Source organism: Bufo bufo, chromosome 7, assembly GCF_905171765.1.
Source record: "Bufo bufo chromosome 7, aBufBuf1.1, whole genome shotgun sequence".
Classification (NCBI taxonomy): Eukaryota; Metazoa; Chordata; class Amphibia; order Anura; family Bufonidae; genus Bufo; species Bufo bufo.
Genome location: NC_053395.1, coordinates 197,471,374 through 197,486,506, shown reverse-complemented (window position 1 = coordinate 197,486,506; position 15,133 = coordinate 197,471,374). Strand labels below are relative to the sequence as shown.

At 37.3% G+C, this 15,133-nt stretch overlaps 1 protein-coding gene across 1 annotated transcript; it reads left to right on the top strand.

Annotated features, from left to right (window-relative positions):
- Positions 1 to 311: 311 nt before the first annotated feature.
- TBR1 (T-box brain transcription factor 1) lies at positions 312 to 6,904 on the top strand. The gene is made up of 6 exons (XM_040440454.1): positions 312 to 1,003; positions 2,002 to 2,156; positions 2,388 to 2,509; positions 3,772 to 3,930; positions 4,520 to 4,581; positions 6,073 to 6,904. The coding sequence occupies exons 1-6, from the start codon at positions 312 to 314 to the stop codon at positions 6,902 to 6,904; spliced, it is 2,022 nt and encodes a 673-aa protein (XP_040296388.1).
- Positions 6,905 to 15,133: the final 8,229 nt, after the last annotated feature.

Genomic DNA, 15,133 nt, shown 5'->3' with positions numbered 1-15,133 from the left:
GCTCCCAAGAATAAACTGTCTCCTCAATTTGCCATCCAGGAGCCAGGTGATTATCCTAATTAATGCCTAGCTAATTAAATTACTGTCAGCAGAGAACCAATGGCAGGAGCCGTCTCATCACTTCTCCATGCAGCAGGAATCCTATATTGTTGTCTTCTTGCCGCATGGAGTCAATTGGCCAATCTGTGAGGACCCCCAGAAAAAAGTGGATGTGAGAGGCAGCACCAAGGGCTGGAGACTAGGAGGCATCGATTGTTCCCCTGGACGGCTGCTCCCTATGTAAGGGCTGAGGGGTTAGTTTGGTGCCAGCTATGCAGTTGGATCATTGCATCTCTCCCTCTATGATGCTCTCCAAGAAATTCCTGAGTGTGAACAGCAGTTACCCCCATCCAGGAGCTTCTGAGCTTGCTTTGCATGAACATCCCATTATCTCCCCTTCTGACAACCTGGAGAGAAGTTCACCTCTGAAAAAAACTACCAGGGGGATGACGAATCAGTCAGATCCAGACAATTTCCCTGACTCCAAGGAGGCACCAGGGGACGGACAGAGGAGTAAGCTGTCTCCTGTCTTGGATGGGGTCTCTGAGATTCGTCATAATTTCGATGGATCTGCAGCAGATCGCTATCTCCTCCCTCAGTCCAGTCAGTCCCAGTCTTCTGCAGCTCCAACTACTATGTTCCCTTATCCAAGTCAGCATGGACCGGCTCACCCAGCCTTCTCCATCGGGAGCCCCAGCCGCTACATGGCTCACCACCCAGTCATCACCAATGGAGCTTACAACAGCCTCCTGGGCAATTCTTCCCCTGGCAGCGGATACCCTGGCACCGGATACCCTTACACGCAGCAGTACGGGCACACCTACCAGGGAGCACCCTTCTACCAGTTCTCCAGCGCCCAGCCTGCACTGGTCCCCGGCAAGGCTCAGGTCTACCTGTGTAACAGGCCACTCTGGCTCAAGTTCCACAGGCACCAGACTGAGATGATAATCACCAAGCAGGGCAGGTGGGTACCATGCCAGCCGGGCACAGCCTGTGCCATGCAGGCAGTGTGTCTGCTTCTAGTGCTCTGCAGGCTGCTGCTCTCATTATCATTGCCATTATTTACATGATCACTTTATATAGCATTACTCTAAACTATAGAATTGTTTTTTTTTTATTATTATTTTATATATTCTCTTATTTATAGAATAGTATTATTATTATTTTATATTAGTATTTAGTTAATTAGTATTTTAGATATTATTTTATTTTTAGAATTTTTGTATTATTATTATTTTATTAATATTTTTATTATTATCAATATTATTAAAGTACTTTCTTTATTTTGCTACCTAAATACCAGTATATATATTAATACTTAACACTATATCTTTAGGTCCAATGAACATATGTTGTCATTTATATGTGTGTGCCAGAATGTTATATCTATATAGTTATGTATTTAGCTCTTATGTTCCTTTCCACGAACACAGTTACAATTTGTTGCTTTCAAATAGACTGATATGGCTGATATGCACTATTTTTATATTGTTATTTTTGGAATGATTTAAGGTACATACACTTGAGCATATACAACTTTCATATGAACATATATAGCCTTCATGGTACACTCTTATGTACCTATTTTATTGATAAAAATATATCAAAACATACATATATATATATATATATATATATATATATATATAAACATAATGATTTTGTCTTACAGTTTTTAATGCACGAAATAATAATTTGCAGTCTACACAATATAAAACTACATATGTGTATATATATATATATATATATAGCTTCATATTGTGTAGTGTGTATATATATACATTATATATATATTTATATATATATTTCTCTCTCTCTCTCTCTCTCTCTCTCTGTATATATATATATATATATATATATATATATATATATATATATATATATATATATCTTTAAAGTCTTTCCTTTATTCTTTTTGACTTAACACCCTCTCTTTCCCCTTTGTGTTCCTCTCTGCATTAGACGTATGTTCCCCTTCCTCAGTTTTAACATCTCCGGCCTGGACCCCACAGCACATTATAATATTTTTGTAGATGTGATTCTTGCTGATCCCAATCACTGGAGATTTCAAGGGGGCAAATGGGTTCCTTGTGGCAAAGCGGACACCAATGTACAAGGCAAGTCCCAATTAACACTTTCCCTTTTTAATCTCTGACACTCTTTTAGGTGTGAAACCCTTAATTAGAGGCTTTTGTAATCTGGGAAAAGCCCGGGACTTTATGAGCAGATGATAGAGGAAAAGGGAGTTGGGTGCTAGAGAAAATAATATGCAAATGCTGGAATTCATGTAACTGTAATGAAGCTCTCCCCAGGCCTGTTCCTCATGTATTCCTCTGCTTCTGGAACAGGTAACAGGGTCTACATGCACCCGGACTCCCCCAACACTGGAGCTCACTGGATGCGGCAGGAAATCTCATTTGGGAAGATGAAACTTACTAACAACAAAGGGGCCTCCAACAATACTGGACAGGTCAGTGCCCCCCCTAATTAGAAGTTGTGCTGAGCAGCAGTTGTGTATTGTAAGTGCAGCCCCTGTACTGAGTCCCCAGCCTGCTACCATCACCCAGCATGGGATGTATTTATAGCATGTGTGTCATTGTACACCATCTGCAAGATCCATTTCAAACACTTGCAGATAAACCAATCAGCCTGGAATAAATTACTGTGCATGTGTGCATTGTGCAGGGGCTGCGGCAATTATAGGGCCTCTCCATATAGACTCTGGTACTGGAGGTCTGCAAATAGTCCTAAGAGCCCTCTGTGCCCAAATCTATAAAATGTATCACAATGATATCTTCTGTATACTTCTATCTATCTCTGATTGTCTATATCTATATATCATCTATCTATCTATCTATCTATCTATCTATCTATCTATCTATTATCTATCTATTATCTATCTATTATCTATTTATCTATTATCTATCTATCTATCTATCTATTATCTATCTATCTATATATATATCATCTATCTATCTATTATCTATCTATTATCTATCTATCTATCTACCTATTATCTATCTATCTATCTATCTATCTATCTCTAATTGTCAATATCTATATATTATCTATCTATCTATCTCTCTATTATCTGTGTATCTATATCTTATTATCTATCTATCTATCTATCTATCTATCTATCTATCTATCTATCTATCTATATATCTATCTATCTATCTCTTTCTCTTCTGTGTAGTTTTTATCTATCTATCTATTTATCTAATCTATCTATCTAATATTAACTATGGATCTATATCTATCTTTCTATCTATCTATTATCTATCTAATATCTATCTATCTATCTATCTATCTATCTATCTATCTATCTATCTATCTATCTATCTAATATCTATCTATCTATCATCTATCTATCTATCTATCTATCTAATATCTATCTATCTATCTAATATCTATCTATCTATCTATCTAATATCTATCTATCTATCTATCTAATATCTATCTATCTATCTAATATCTATCTATCTATCTATCTATCTAATATCTATCTATCTATCTATCTATCTATCTATCTATCTATCTATCTATCTCTCTTTCTCTTCTGTGTAGTTTTTATCTATCTATAGCTATGTACGGTGTACCTATCTATGTATCTAATCTATCTATCTATATCTATCTATCTCATATCTATCTATCTATCTTTCTATCTATCTATCATGTAATGTGTGTATCTGTGTCTCACAGTAAAATAACCTGTTCTCCTGCTTCTGGTAGATGGTTGTGCTGCAGTCCTTACACAAGTACCAGCCCCGGCTGCATGTGGTGGAGGTGAATGAGGATGGCACAGAGGACACCAGTCAGCCTGGCAGAGTGCAGACCTTTACTTTCCCGGAGACCCAGTTCATTGCTGTCACTGCTTACCAGAATACTGATGTAATTCCGCCTTTCTATCAATTACCGCCTATACATTACTGATGAATGCCGCTTATAACAGATACATGATGAATTATTATTATTATCATAAGGATCCATTGATGTTATTATTACTCTCAGTATTAGTAGTAGTACTAGGGGTAGTAGTACTAAAATAGCTGTAATAGTGGTAAAAGCCTCCTCATCAACATCATAATTACAGCTGTAAGCAATGTATAGAGCGGTCAATAAATGTAGTGTTTGTATCAAATAATATATAGGAATTCTAGGGAAGAAGCCCAAGATCTACTGGTATCTTTACAGTATGAAACCATAAGAAGGGGCTAAAAAACACATTTACACCCACTTTATTGTAATAATAGTAATAATATTGATAATGATAATACAGAAATTCCGTGCGAAGAGTTCTAATGTTGACTCTACTTGTGGCAATGTAAAAAATGTGTATGTATCTGCTTTAAATATTCATGGTAAATTAATGAAGTTGTTTTAGACAATGTATTATTACCTTTTTGTAAATAAAATAAAATATATATATATATATGTAGACATAAAAAAGTTTCTAAATTATTGCATTTTTCCTTTTTAGATAACCCAACTAAAAATCGACCATAATCCCTTTGCTAAAGGATTTCGGGACAACTATGACACGTAAGTAAAAGAGTGAATAATATTAATATCGATCGGTGGACAGACAGGTAGATGATAGATAGATAGATAGATAGATAGATAGATAGATATGAGATAGACAGATAGATAGATAGATAGATAGATAGATAGATAGATAGATAGATAATATGTAAGAAAAAAAGTTGAAGAGCAGCACACAAACAAAAAGTGGTGCAATACCTTGAAAAAGACCAAAGACGCTGCTATCACATGGGTTAATAAAACACCCACTGTTTGACACAGATACCTGTGTGCTGCCTTGGTTTCTTTTTGCGCATAGATAGATATGAAATAGATAGATGGACAGACAGACATATAGATAGATAGATAGATAGATAGATAGATAGATAGATAGATAGATAGATAGATAGATAGATAGAATGAAAGAGTTGGGACCTTTTGCAGATTTTTATTCATTTGTGATGCTGATTATGGATTTATTATAACATACTTACATAGAACATCTACTATCCCTGTGTGTTTGTGGGGTGGGGGGCCCTCTCTGTATATTTCCAGTAAATGAATTTTTTATGTAATCAATAGAGTAGCTAATGTTGGATGTTATGAAGTGAAATGGGTAAGTGATCACAACTCCTACAGGACTCCCCGATCTCACATCGGTGTGCAGAGTGCTGTACTGCTAGTGGCAGGGCAAAAAAAATAAATGAATGAATACATACATCTGGAGAACAAAAATATCAACTATTTATGAATAGAGAAGGTTTGCATATCTACTGGTTAAAGAACTGGGGTCGCAATCCATATTTTTTTCAATAAATTAAAAAGAAAAGTATAATAGATACTGTAAACAATGCAAATTTTTGTAGAACTGTCCCACCAATTTTTGGCATATCAGGGGTTAAAGAACATATTTTCAAGAGAGAAGGATAACATGGTGGAAGTAAAAAAACAGGATCCTACTTGGTGTTTTCAAAAAGTTAACTTTTTTTTACTGTGCAAATGAATAATAATAACAATAGTAAAAATAGTAGTAGTAATAATAATAATAATAATAATAATAATAATAAAAATAATAGCAACAACTCAGAAATGAACCTTGTTTATGGAAATTGTTGTTGTTGAAATTATTATTTTCATATACAGCATTGTTTCCTATGATATGAGGGGCTGTTGTAGATTTCTTGAATTTTAAAAGGCTCTTTATAGACTGCTTTCTGCCATTCCCTATTGTTATTTACTAAATAGCAAAAAGAATAGACTCAAAATTATAATATTGGTGGTGGAGTAATAACATACAGCGCTTTGTCTGAGAATAAGATCTCTAGAGTTTTCATGCAGCCATATTCTAGTCTATATGTGTTTATATATATTGAATGGTATATCTATCTATCTATCTATCCATCTCTCTATTATCTATCTATCTATCTATCTATCTATCTATCTATCTATCTATCTATCTATATATCATCTTATTTCTACTTGATTATTTAAGGACAGCCTCTTGTCTTTCAGGATCTACACCGGTTGTGATCTGGACCGTTTGACTCCATCACCTAATGACTCCCCTAGATCTCAGATAGTCCCCGGTGCCCGGTACTCTATGGCCACCTCCTTTCTCCAAGACCAGTTCGTCAGTAACTATGCCAAGTCTCGCTTCCACCACCCGGGATCTGTGCCAGGGCCGGGTACTGACCGCAGTGTTCCTCACACCAATGGGCTGCTTTCCCCTCAGCAGGGCGAGGACCCAGGGGCCCCTTCTCCGCAGCGCTGGTTTGTAACCCCAAATAACAGGCTGGACTTTACCACCGCATCTGCCTATGATACAGCCACAGACTTTGCCGGTAACGCGGCCACTTTATTGTCTTACGCGGCGGCGGGAGTTAAGGCTCTTCCTTTGCCGACTGCCGGCTGCGCGGGGCGCCCCTTGGGTTACTACAGCGACCCTACTGGGTGGGGAGCGCGGAGCCCTCCTCAATACTGCACCAAAACCGGATCCGTGTTGTCTTGTTGGGCTCCAGGGACCAGAGTAGCATCTTCAAACCCCTATCTATCTGGTACAGAAGAAGCCGACACGTTAGCTTCAGATAGGTCCCCACTGGGAGAGGATACCAAACCCAAAGACCTGTCTGACTCCAGCTGGATCGAAACGCCTCCATCAATCAAGTCTATGGACTCCTCCGACTCTGGAATTTATGAACAGGCAAAGAGAAGGCGACTCTCCCCCTCAGACCCAGCTGTGTCTGGTAGTTCCTCACCTCTCAAAAGTGAAGTCCTGCCCTCAAGAGACTGTGAGAAGAACTGTGCCAAAGACCTTGGTTATTATGGGTTCTACACTCACACCTAAATTAGCTCTTACTTAACGCCACCCTATCAGCCAAGGTTTGCCACCTTGAGGGCAGTTAATACCAAGTCCTTTGCAGTGGTCCTCAGAACTTCACTTCCATCTCATGATGGAAAAAAACAGACTCTGCACATGAAAAGTGGTGATTAAGACCACCAACCACATATTCTTTACTGCCAAGTTGGGAACACGTCCTGAAACATTATAAACCACAGCACTGACACCTATTTTAGTCCTCTTTGGGTTGCACCTCTTCACTAAGTCTTGTACCTTAAATGATATGCCACAATTGAAGCCCGTGGACATTGTTGGGTTCATCACCATGGACATTGTTGGGTTCATCACCATGGACATTGTTGGGTTCATCACCATGGACATTGTTGGGTTTAGCACCATGGACATTGTTGGGTTCAGCACCAAGATCAGTGGTGGTTTCAGCACAACGGATAGCACCAGTTCCAACATCGTGGACATCAAAAGTTCCAGCACCATAGACAGTGGTTGGTTCAGCACCATGGAATTCTTAATGGCGGCTGAATTTTTAGCTTGGAGGAACAGGACCTAGCAGTACCCTCAGCTGTCTCCTCATGGCAGATTTCATTTGTAGCAAGTCTTGTTGGAGATACTGTCTGCTTCCAAAGTTAAATCATACAGCGCTTCCTTCCATGGCAAATATTCATGGTAGGGATGTTGAATAAACTGTCAATGATCCACTGATATGACTGTACTTTTTTGTTAAGTTTGTGAGGTCACCAGCCGACTCATCTTGTCCTGATTCCCTGAATAATTTATATTTTTTTATATGTTTAATTTAATTATTTGTTTTCAAATCTTTTCATTTATGCATGTGTCTTCTGAATCAATCCAGGTATATTGAACACTTGCAAAGACAGTAACAATCACCCACCTATTGTATTCCACATTCGCATAGGGAACTTGCAAACAGTTGTGTCATATTTCTATTTCTCATCATAGTACAATAGTTATATTTTATTCATCGTGCCAAACGCAAGATTTGCCAAAAACAAACCCGCGTAAAATAATCCACATAATGTCTAATTATTTTAATCTATTAGATAAACTCATTTTTGTTTTAATTTATTCCTCATATTTATCATGGATTTTTTATTTATTTATTTAGCATTTCGTTAATGTTTGTATTTTTTTTTTATTTGGAGGTGTATGAAATAACTTTATCTAAAAAAAATATGATTTTTTGATTGCTGGTGACAGTGTAGTGGAAATAAAATGTGAATTGTATATTTAATACATTCTAAGAAAATGGGTCATTTTTCTGTTGTATAGATGTCTGGAAAGATTAGTCTAGCTGTATGAATTTATTTGAGTTTTATTGTTTTATTTCATTATTTTTTTTAAAGTTCAGTCCATGTAAAAAACTAAACCACACAATCATTTACCCAAGCTACACTCATTTTATTTTATACAACTATAAATTGTTCTAATGATGATGATTATAATATCCAAACCCTGTAAAGAACGGAAGACGAACCTGACATTTCCTCTGTACAGATCTGTCTGACGATGGACTCCTGTTTTTCATGATAGAGTTTTGTAAATATCTGCTTTTATGTTATTTATTTGTCCGTATGATCGATCCGTTCACATAGCTGTGTTCTCTTGTTTGTATCGTCTGTATCTCGACTACTAAAATAAATTCAGAAAATACATTAAAATGTCTTTTAAACTGGAGCTTTATACTAATGTTTTAATGATATAGTCACATAATGATGAGGACAAATAATGTATCTACTGATATAGATATAATTTTAAGTCATCAAATATTTATACAAATATTATTTCTCTCCATATATATCTACATATAGTTATATCTGTTTATAGATCACTCTCGCCTTTCTAATGTGTATACACAGACCAATATGGATTACATATCTATCTATCTATCTATCTATCTATCTATCTATCTATCTAATATCTATCTATCTATCTATCTACTGTATCTATCTATATCTATCTATCTATCTATCTATCTATCTATCTATCTATCTCTCTCTCTATCTATTATCTGTCTATCTATCTTATGTCTATCTCTCTGTCTATCTATCTATCTATCTATCTATCTATCTATCTATCTATTATCTACTGTATCTATCTATCTATCTATCTATCTATCTATCTATCTATCTATCTATCTATCTATCTATCTTTATATTTTTCCCAGTCATTTATCATAAACAGACTGTTACTGTTAACTGAACTTTAGGCGCAGGCAGGACAATGTTCCATACTTTTTATTTTAATGATCTATCTATCTATTGTCTATCTATCTATCTATCTATCTATCTATCTATCTATCTATCTATCTATCTATCTACTGTCTTCTATCTATCTATCTATCTATCTATCTATTTATCCATTATCTATCTATCTATCTATCTATCTATCTATCTATCTATCTATCTATCTATCTATCTATTTATCCATTATCTATCTATCTATCTATCTATTTATCCATTATCTATCTATCTATCTATCTATCTATCTATCTATTATCTATCTATCGATCCTCTATATTTTTTTCCTAGTCATTTATTATCAACTTACTGTTAATGTTAACTGAAGGGTAGGCACAGGTCAAATTTTCCATATATATATTTTAATTTAATGGCATGTTGAATTTAACTATTTTTTATTTTATATTAGCCATTGTCTTGTATCCATTGATTGGTTATTTAATTGTATTTTGCCATTTGTCTACGCTTTGACTTTTAGGTGTATTTATCTGGTTGCTTCATGAGCACCACTTTTGTAATTTCCATGCTTTCCCTATAACTCCAGTCATATCTGCATTTATCAGTCAGGACCTGATAACCCTATAGTGCAATGTGGATGGGGTCTGTACAGGTTTTAACCCTTCTATGCCCCCCTCTGTCTTGCAGCTCAGCATTAGGTATATAGGCTTTTTTTTGTCCTGGTGCTGTGTAAGCTAATTCTAATGTGATAGAGGAAAAAAAATGCGACTTTATAGATAAAAATATTTTCCATTCTCACCTTTGGGTCCCAATGTGTTGGCAATTTATGATTAGGGAGTGTGATACATGGAGGTAGTTACTGGCTTTCTGTAAGGGGCATATTCATTGAGAGGCCGAATGTGCAGGTAATGTTTAATGAGCACCCAATTCTCTATTTCCAAGTGAGACTGATGTCTGAACTGGTGATAATGACATGTGCTTTTCAATACTAGATATTGTATGGAAGCTTAAAATGTGCAGAGTGTGATGCACTGACATTTTACATTGAGTTTATGCATTGTTATTTCTGCTTTAATATTTGTTGCAGTATGAAGCATTGAGAGGAGGAGGGGGATATGGAAGTGACTGCTGCCTGACAGGAATGGAGGAAAGTCCCTCCACTGTGAATAGGAATATACATATAGGGACACATGAGCACAGAATATTAATGTACACAATATGTGCTGCCAGTAAAAATCAGCAGTAGAGTTCCATGCAAAAATTCTCATAACATGGTAACCTTTTACTTTCCTAATTTTTTTATTATGTTTTTATATTTTTATAATTATTAATTCATCTTAATAAAGTAATTCCATGTCTGAGTATTTGAATCTGTATATATAAATACTATGTTAATTCTCCCCATTCCATTGGCTTAAAACCCCAAATTAAAAATAAATAAATCAATAAAAAATACTGTAAATATATATATATAATGGTTTATAATTGTGGACTGTGGCAATTAGGATATGATTATTTTAAATGTCATTTCATAATTATTATTATTTTTTTAGAAAATAGTTTTTGAAAGTGCGCTCATTTCTTTAAATTGTATTCAGGACATGTGACAAGATGGGAATGATAGTTCATATGAGGCACAATATGTATAGTTATCACTTATTCCTACTGGACAACCGAGCACCGTGTACGAAATCTGTAACGTTGTCAGAATTCATATTTTATGGTTTTAGTTATTCTGAGATAATTGTGCATTGATAAAAAAAAGAACTAAAAATACTAATTTGATTTTAGAAAACTGTTATATCTATATCCAGGTTCACTGTACTAGTGACATCAGTATAATGGAAATATTGTCGCCACTTAACCATTGGAAAATAACAATGCAATGTATTAGGCTAGGTTCACATGTACCAGTTGTGGCTGGCCAGTTGATTTATGCTGGAGTTGGACACAACTGATATATGTGTAGTGCACATTCAGTGCACCGGGCGGGAAAACCCAGCATGCAGCATTTTTCTATCTGGCGCTATTTGGCATCTGGCATCACAACTGATGCATCGGATGTATGTGCACCATCCGATAGAAAACCATGGGGTCAGTTCTGGTTCAGTTCCTCTCTGGCATTTTCTGCTTCATGCCTGCTTGAGTCGTATATCTGGACATATGTGTAGGGGGCCTTAGGCCTTTTGCACACAAACGTTTTTTTTTAAATTTACGGTACGTTTTTTTGTGTTCCGTATATGGACCGTATACGGAACCATTCATTTCAATGGATCCACCAAAAAAACAGAAGGTACTCAATATGCCTTCCATTTCCGTATTTCCGTTCCTTTTCAAAGATAGAACAAGTCCTATCATTGTCCACATAACGGAGACGGATAGTACTGTTCTTTTAGGGGCCAGCTGTTCCGTTCCGCAAAAAACAGAATGCACACGGATGTCATCCGTATTTTTTGTGGATCCATTTTTTGCGGACAGCAAAATACTGAAAAAGCCATACGGTCGTGTGCAAGAGGCCTTACTCAGACACAGGCCTAAAAACAATTTTGCATCTCTAATTATTACTCCACACAGTACAGCGATTTTATACGCATATTGCTAGGTGCACATCAGACACAGCTGATATATGTGTATGTGTGCTTAGTGTACAGGCCCAGCGTCTATACACTGATATCGTCAGACAGAAAAATGTAGAATGACGCATTTTCTGTCCACTGCTATTTGGCATCCGGCATCCTAAGTAGTGCGCTAGATGTATAAGATTGATCCCATAGAAAACTATTGGGCTCAGGTCTAACATCAGCTGCATTTTCTGCACTGTGCTAGATGGAAAATTTTAGCCAGTAGTTGAATATGTGAATTTCAGGACATTATATTTTATGTTGTATTGCGTTCATTTTTGTTTTACATTGTAGTTATGTCATTTTCTCCTTTGTCATTTTTATAGCAACATTTATTTTCAAGTTTAAAGTATTCATTTTAGGTATAATATTTAATACTCATTTACTAATATGTTGGATTCATGGACCACGGCTACAAAATGTTCTTCTGTTATTCAGAATCCATTTTGTAGCTCTGATGGAAAAATGTCTTTCACTAGGAAAGAAGGAGAAATATATAAAGGAACCTTTAAAAAACATATTTTTTTTTATTTCTCGTATTTCATGCTAAAAATGGATAATACAATTTTATTGAAAAAGCTAGATGCCCTGTTCTTGATCAGCTAGATACTTGATATATAGCATATTTTGTAATGTATACTTTATATGACGGGGTGAAGGAGCCAGTGTTCAATTTAAATCAACAATGAATGTTGGCCAAACCTGCCGATATAAACCAACCTTCCAGCGTGTATGGGGGTGCCCTGACTTGCCTAATAGCAGTCGATTTGGACTTCAACGTGTCAAATCCTTTTCTTCTAATGGGAGGTAAAGCTGCTGAGTGACAGTTCTGGCAGTGGCTTAGTCCACTCTCCTCATTGAGAACACATGCACGCTTGGCTGAGCATGCATGCACATGGGGGGATCTGGGGGGATAGCTGTTGGTCAACAGCTACCTAAGATCCTAAGATGTATGGCCACCTTTAGGAATTTGTGACAAAGTCTCCTTCGCCTGATGATTGCCTCATAAAAAAAAACACCTTTTCATATGCAATATTAAGGCATATGGATGTCACACAGGGGTCCCAGCTTGGGGAACCCTCCATAAACTATATCATAGATCCATATTGGCGGTCTCGGTCTGTCCACGTATAACATTTTTAATGTGTGGCCAAAAGTCGCTGACATCAGCAATAACAGCTAGTTGATTTGGATAGAGAAGCCTGACCCATACTGCTTATATAGGTAATACACTTTTTCCTTCTTGGCCTTCGTGGTTTATATCCTGAAATGGCTGGAATTATTCTACAATCTTCTTCTGCTTCCTCTTGCTGAGTGGCAAACAGATTAGATTGTAAATAAAGTTGTTACATAGTTTCGAGAATTTGTCAATCTCTATTCATACGTTTTGCTTTTGTTACTTTAAAGGGGTTTTCTGATCTCGACCTATTGATGGCCTATCCTTAGGATTGATCTTCAGTATCTGATTGTGGGGGTCTGACACCTGGCAACCCCACCAATATGCCGTTCCCTGCAGCCCCCAGCTGCAGAACTAGCACTTTGAATGCTGCACAGCTCGATTCAAACTCTAGTGGCCATACCTGGTTACTGCAGCAAATTCCCTGGAATACCCCTTTAATAGTTCCATTCTTGGATGTCCATAGCTCAGATTATACTGGCAGTAAGTGATCAAATTTAAGGGCCTTTGTTTTACTAGGCAAGAAAATTGCCTACCAAGACCTCTAAAGCTTTGTTGTCTCACCATAGGATGCTCCTTCCATATGGCCTTCTTTATGAACCAAGGCATACAGCTGATAAACAGCTGATCTTGTTCAGATGGATCCAGTCCATCCATGCGTTACAGGCTGGTGGGTATGCTCCGCTGTGAGCAGGGCCACCAGCATTAATAACAGCTCCAGAACTGTGTCGGCGGGCACTCTCTTCTCAGCAAGCGGTCCTGTCTACTTGGTGATCAGGCCAGGCCTCTGAAGGCATGAGTGCTGGCCAATGAGATTTAGCGCTGGCTCGTCCAGCATGGTGACGTCACCGGTCACGTGATGCAGGACGCATCACGCAATCGTAAGCGTGACCTTTTAAAACAGGCTTGCCACAGTTGTCTGTGATTAACGTGGTGGAAACCTTTGGCTAAGTAGTGCAGAAACGCTGGGTGCATATGTGGAAGTGACATTATAAATGTATGCGTTCCATGCTGGAGCACTCAATATTACTATAACCATTAGTATAAATATACTCTGGGAAGGCTTTCTGCAAGAGTACAGTATGTCTGTGGGAATTTTTTGCCCATTCATCCAGAGAAGCATTTGTGTGGTCAGACACTGATGTTGGAGGAGAGGGCCTGGCTTGCAGTCTCTACAGGGAGTGCAGAATTATTAGGCAAGTTGTATTTTTGAGGATTAATTTTATTATTGAACAACAACCATGTTCTCAATGAACCCAAAAAACTCATTAATATCAAAGCTGAATATTTTTGGAAGTAGTTTTTAGTTTGTTTCTATTTTTAGCTATTTTAGGGGGATTTTTGTGTGTGCAGGTGACTATTACTGTGCATAATTATTAGGCAACTTAACAAAAAACAAATATATACCCATTTCAATTATTTATTTTTACCAGTGAAACCAATATAACATCTCAACATTCACAAATATACATTTCTGACATTCAAAAACAAAACAAAAACAAATCAGTGACCAATATAGCCACCTTTCTTTGCAAGGACACTCAAAAGCCTGCCATCCATGGATTCTGTCAGTGTTTTGATCTGTTCACCATCAACATTGCATGCAGCAGCAACCACAGCCTCCCAGACACTGTTCAGAGAGGTGTACTGTTTTCCCTCCTTGTAAATCTCACATTTGATGATGGACCACAGGTTCTCAATGGGGTTCAGATCAGGTGAACAAGGAGGCCATGTCATTAGATTTTCTTCTTTTATACCCTTTCTTGCCAGCCACGCTGTGGAGTACTTGGACGCGTGTGATGGAGCATTGTCCTGCATGAAAATCATGTTTTTCTTGAAGGATGCAGACTTCTTCCTGTACCACTGCTTGAAGAAGGTGTCTTCCAGAAACTGGCAGTAGGACTGGGAGTTGAGCTTGACTCCATCCTCAACCCGAAAAGGCCCCACAAGCTCATCTTTGATGATACCAGCCCAAACCAGTACTCCACCTCCACCTTGCTGGCGTCTGAGTCGGACTGGAGCTCTCTGCCCTTTACCAATCCAGCCACGGGCCCATCCATCTGGCCCATCAAGACTCACTCTCATTTCATCAGTCCATAAAACCTTAGAAAAATCAGTCTTGAGATATTTCTTGGCCCAGTCTTGACGTTTCAGCTTGTGTGTCTTGTTCAGTGGTGGTCGTCTTTCAGCCTTTCTTACCTTG

Bases quoted from the DNA above. Each gene is read 5' to 3' on its own strand.
- TBR1 (XM_040440454.1), top strand. From the start codon at position 312: ATGCAGTTGGATCATTGCATCTCTCCCTCTATGATGCTCTCCAAGAAA. The intron at 1,004-2,001 runs GTGGGTACCATG...TCTCTGCATTAG, and splicing joins ATAATCACCAAGCAGGGCAG to ACGTATGTTCCCCTTCCTCA. The intron at 3,931-4,519 runs GTAATTCCGCCT...TTTCCTTTTTAG, and splicing joins CTGCTTACCAGAATACTGAT to ATAACCCAACTAAAAATCGA.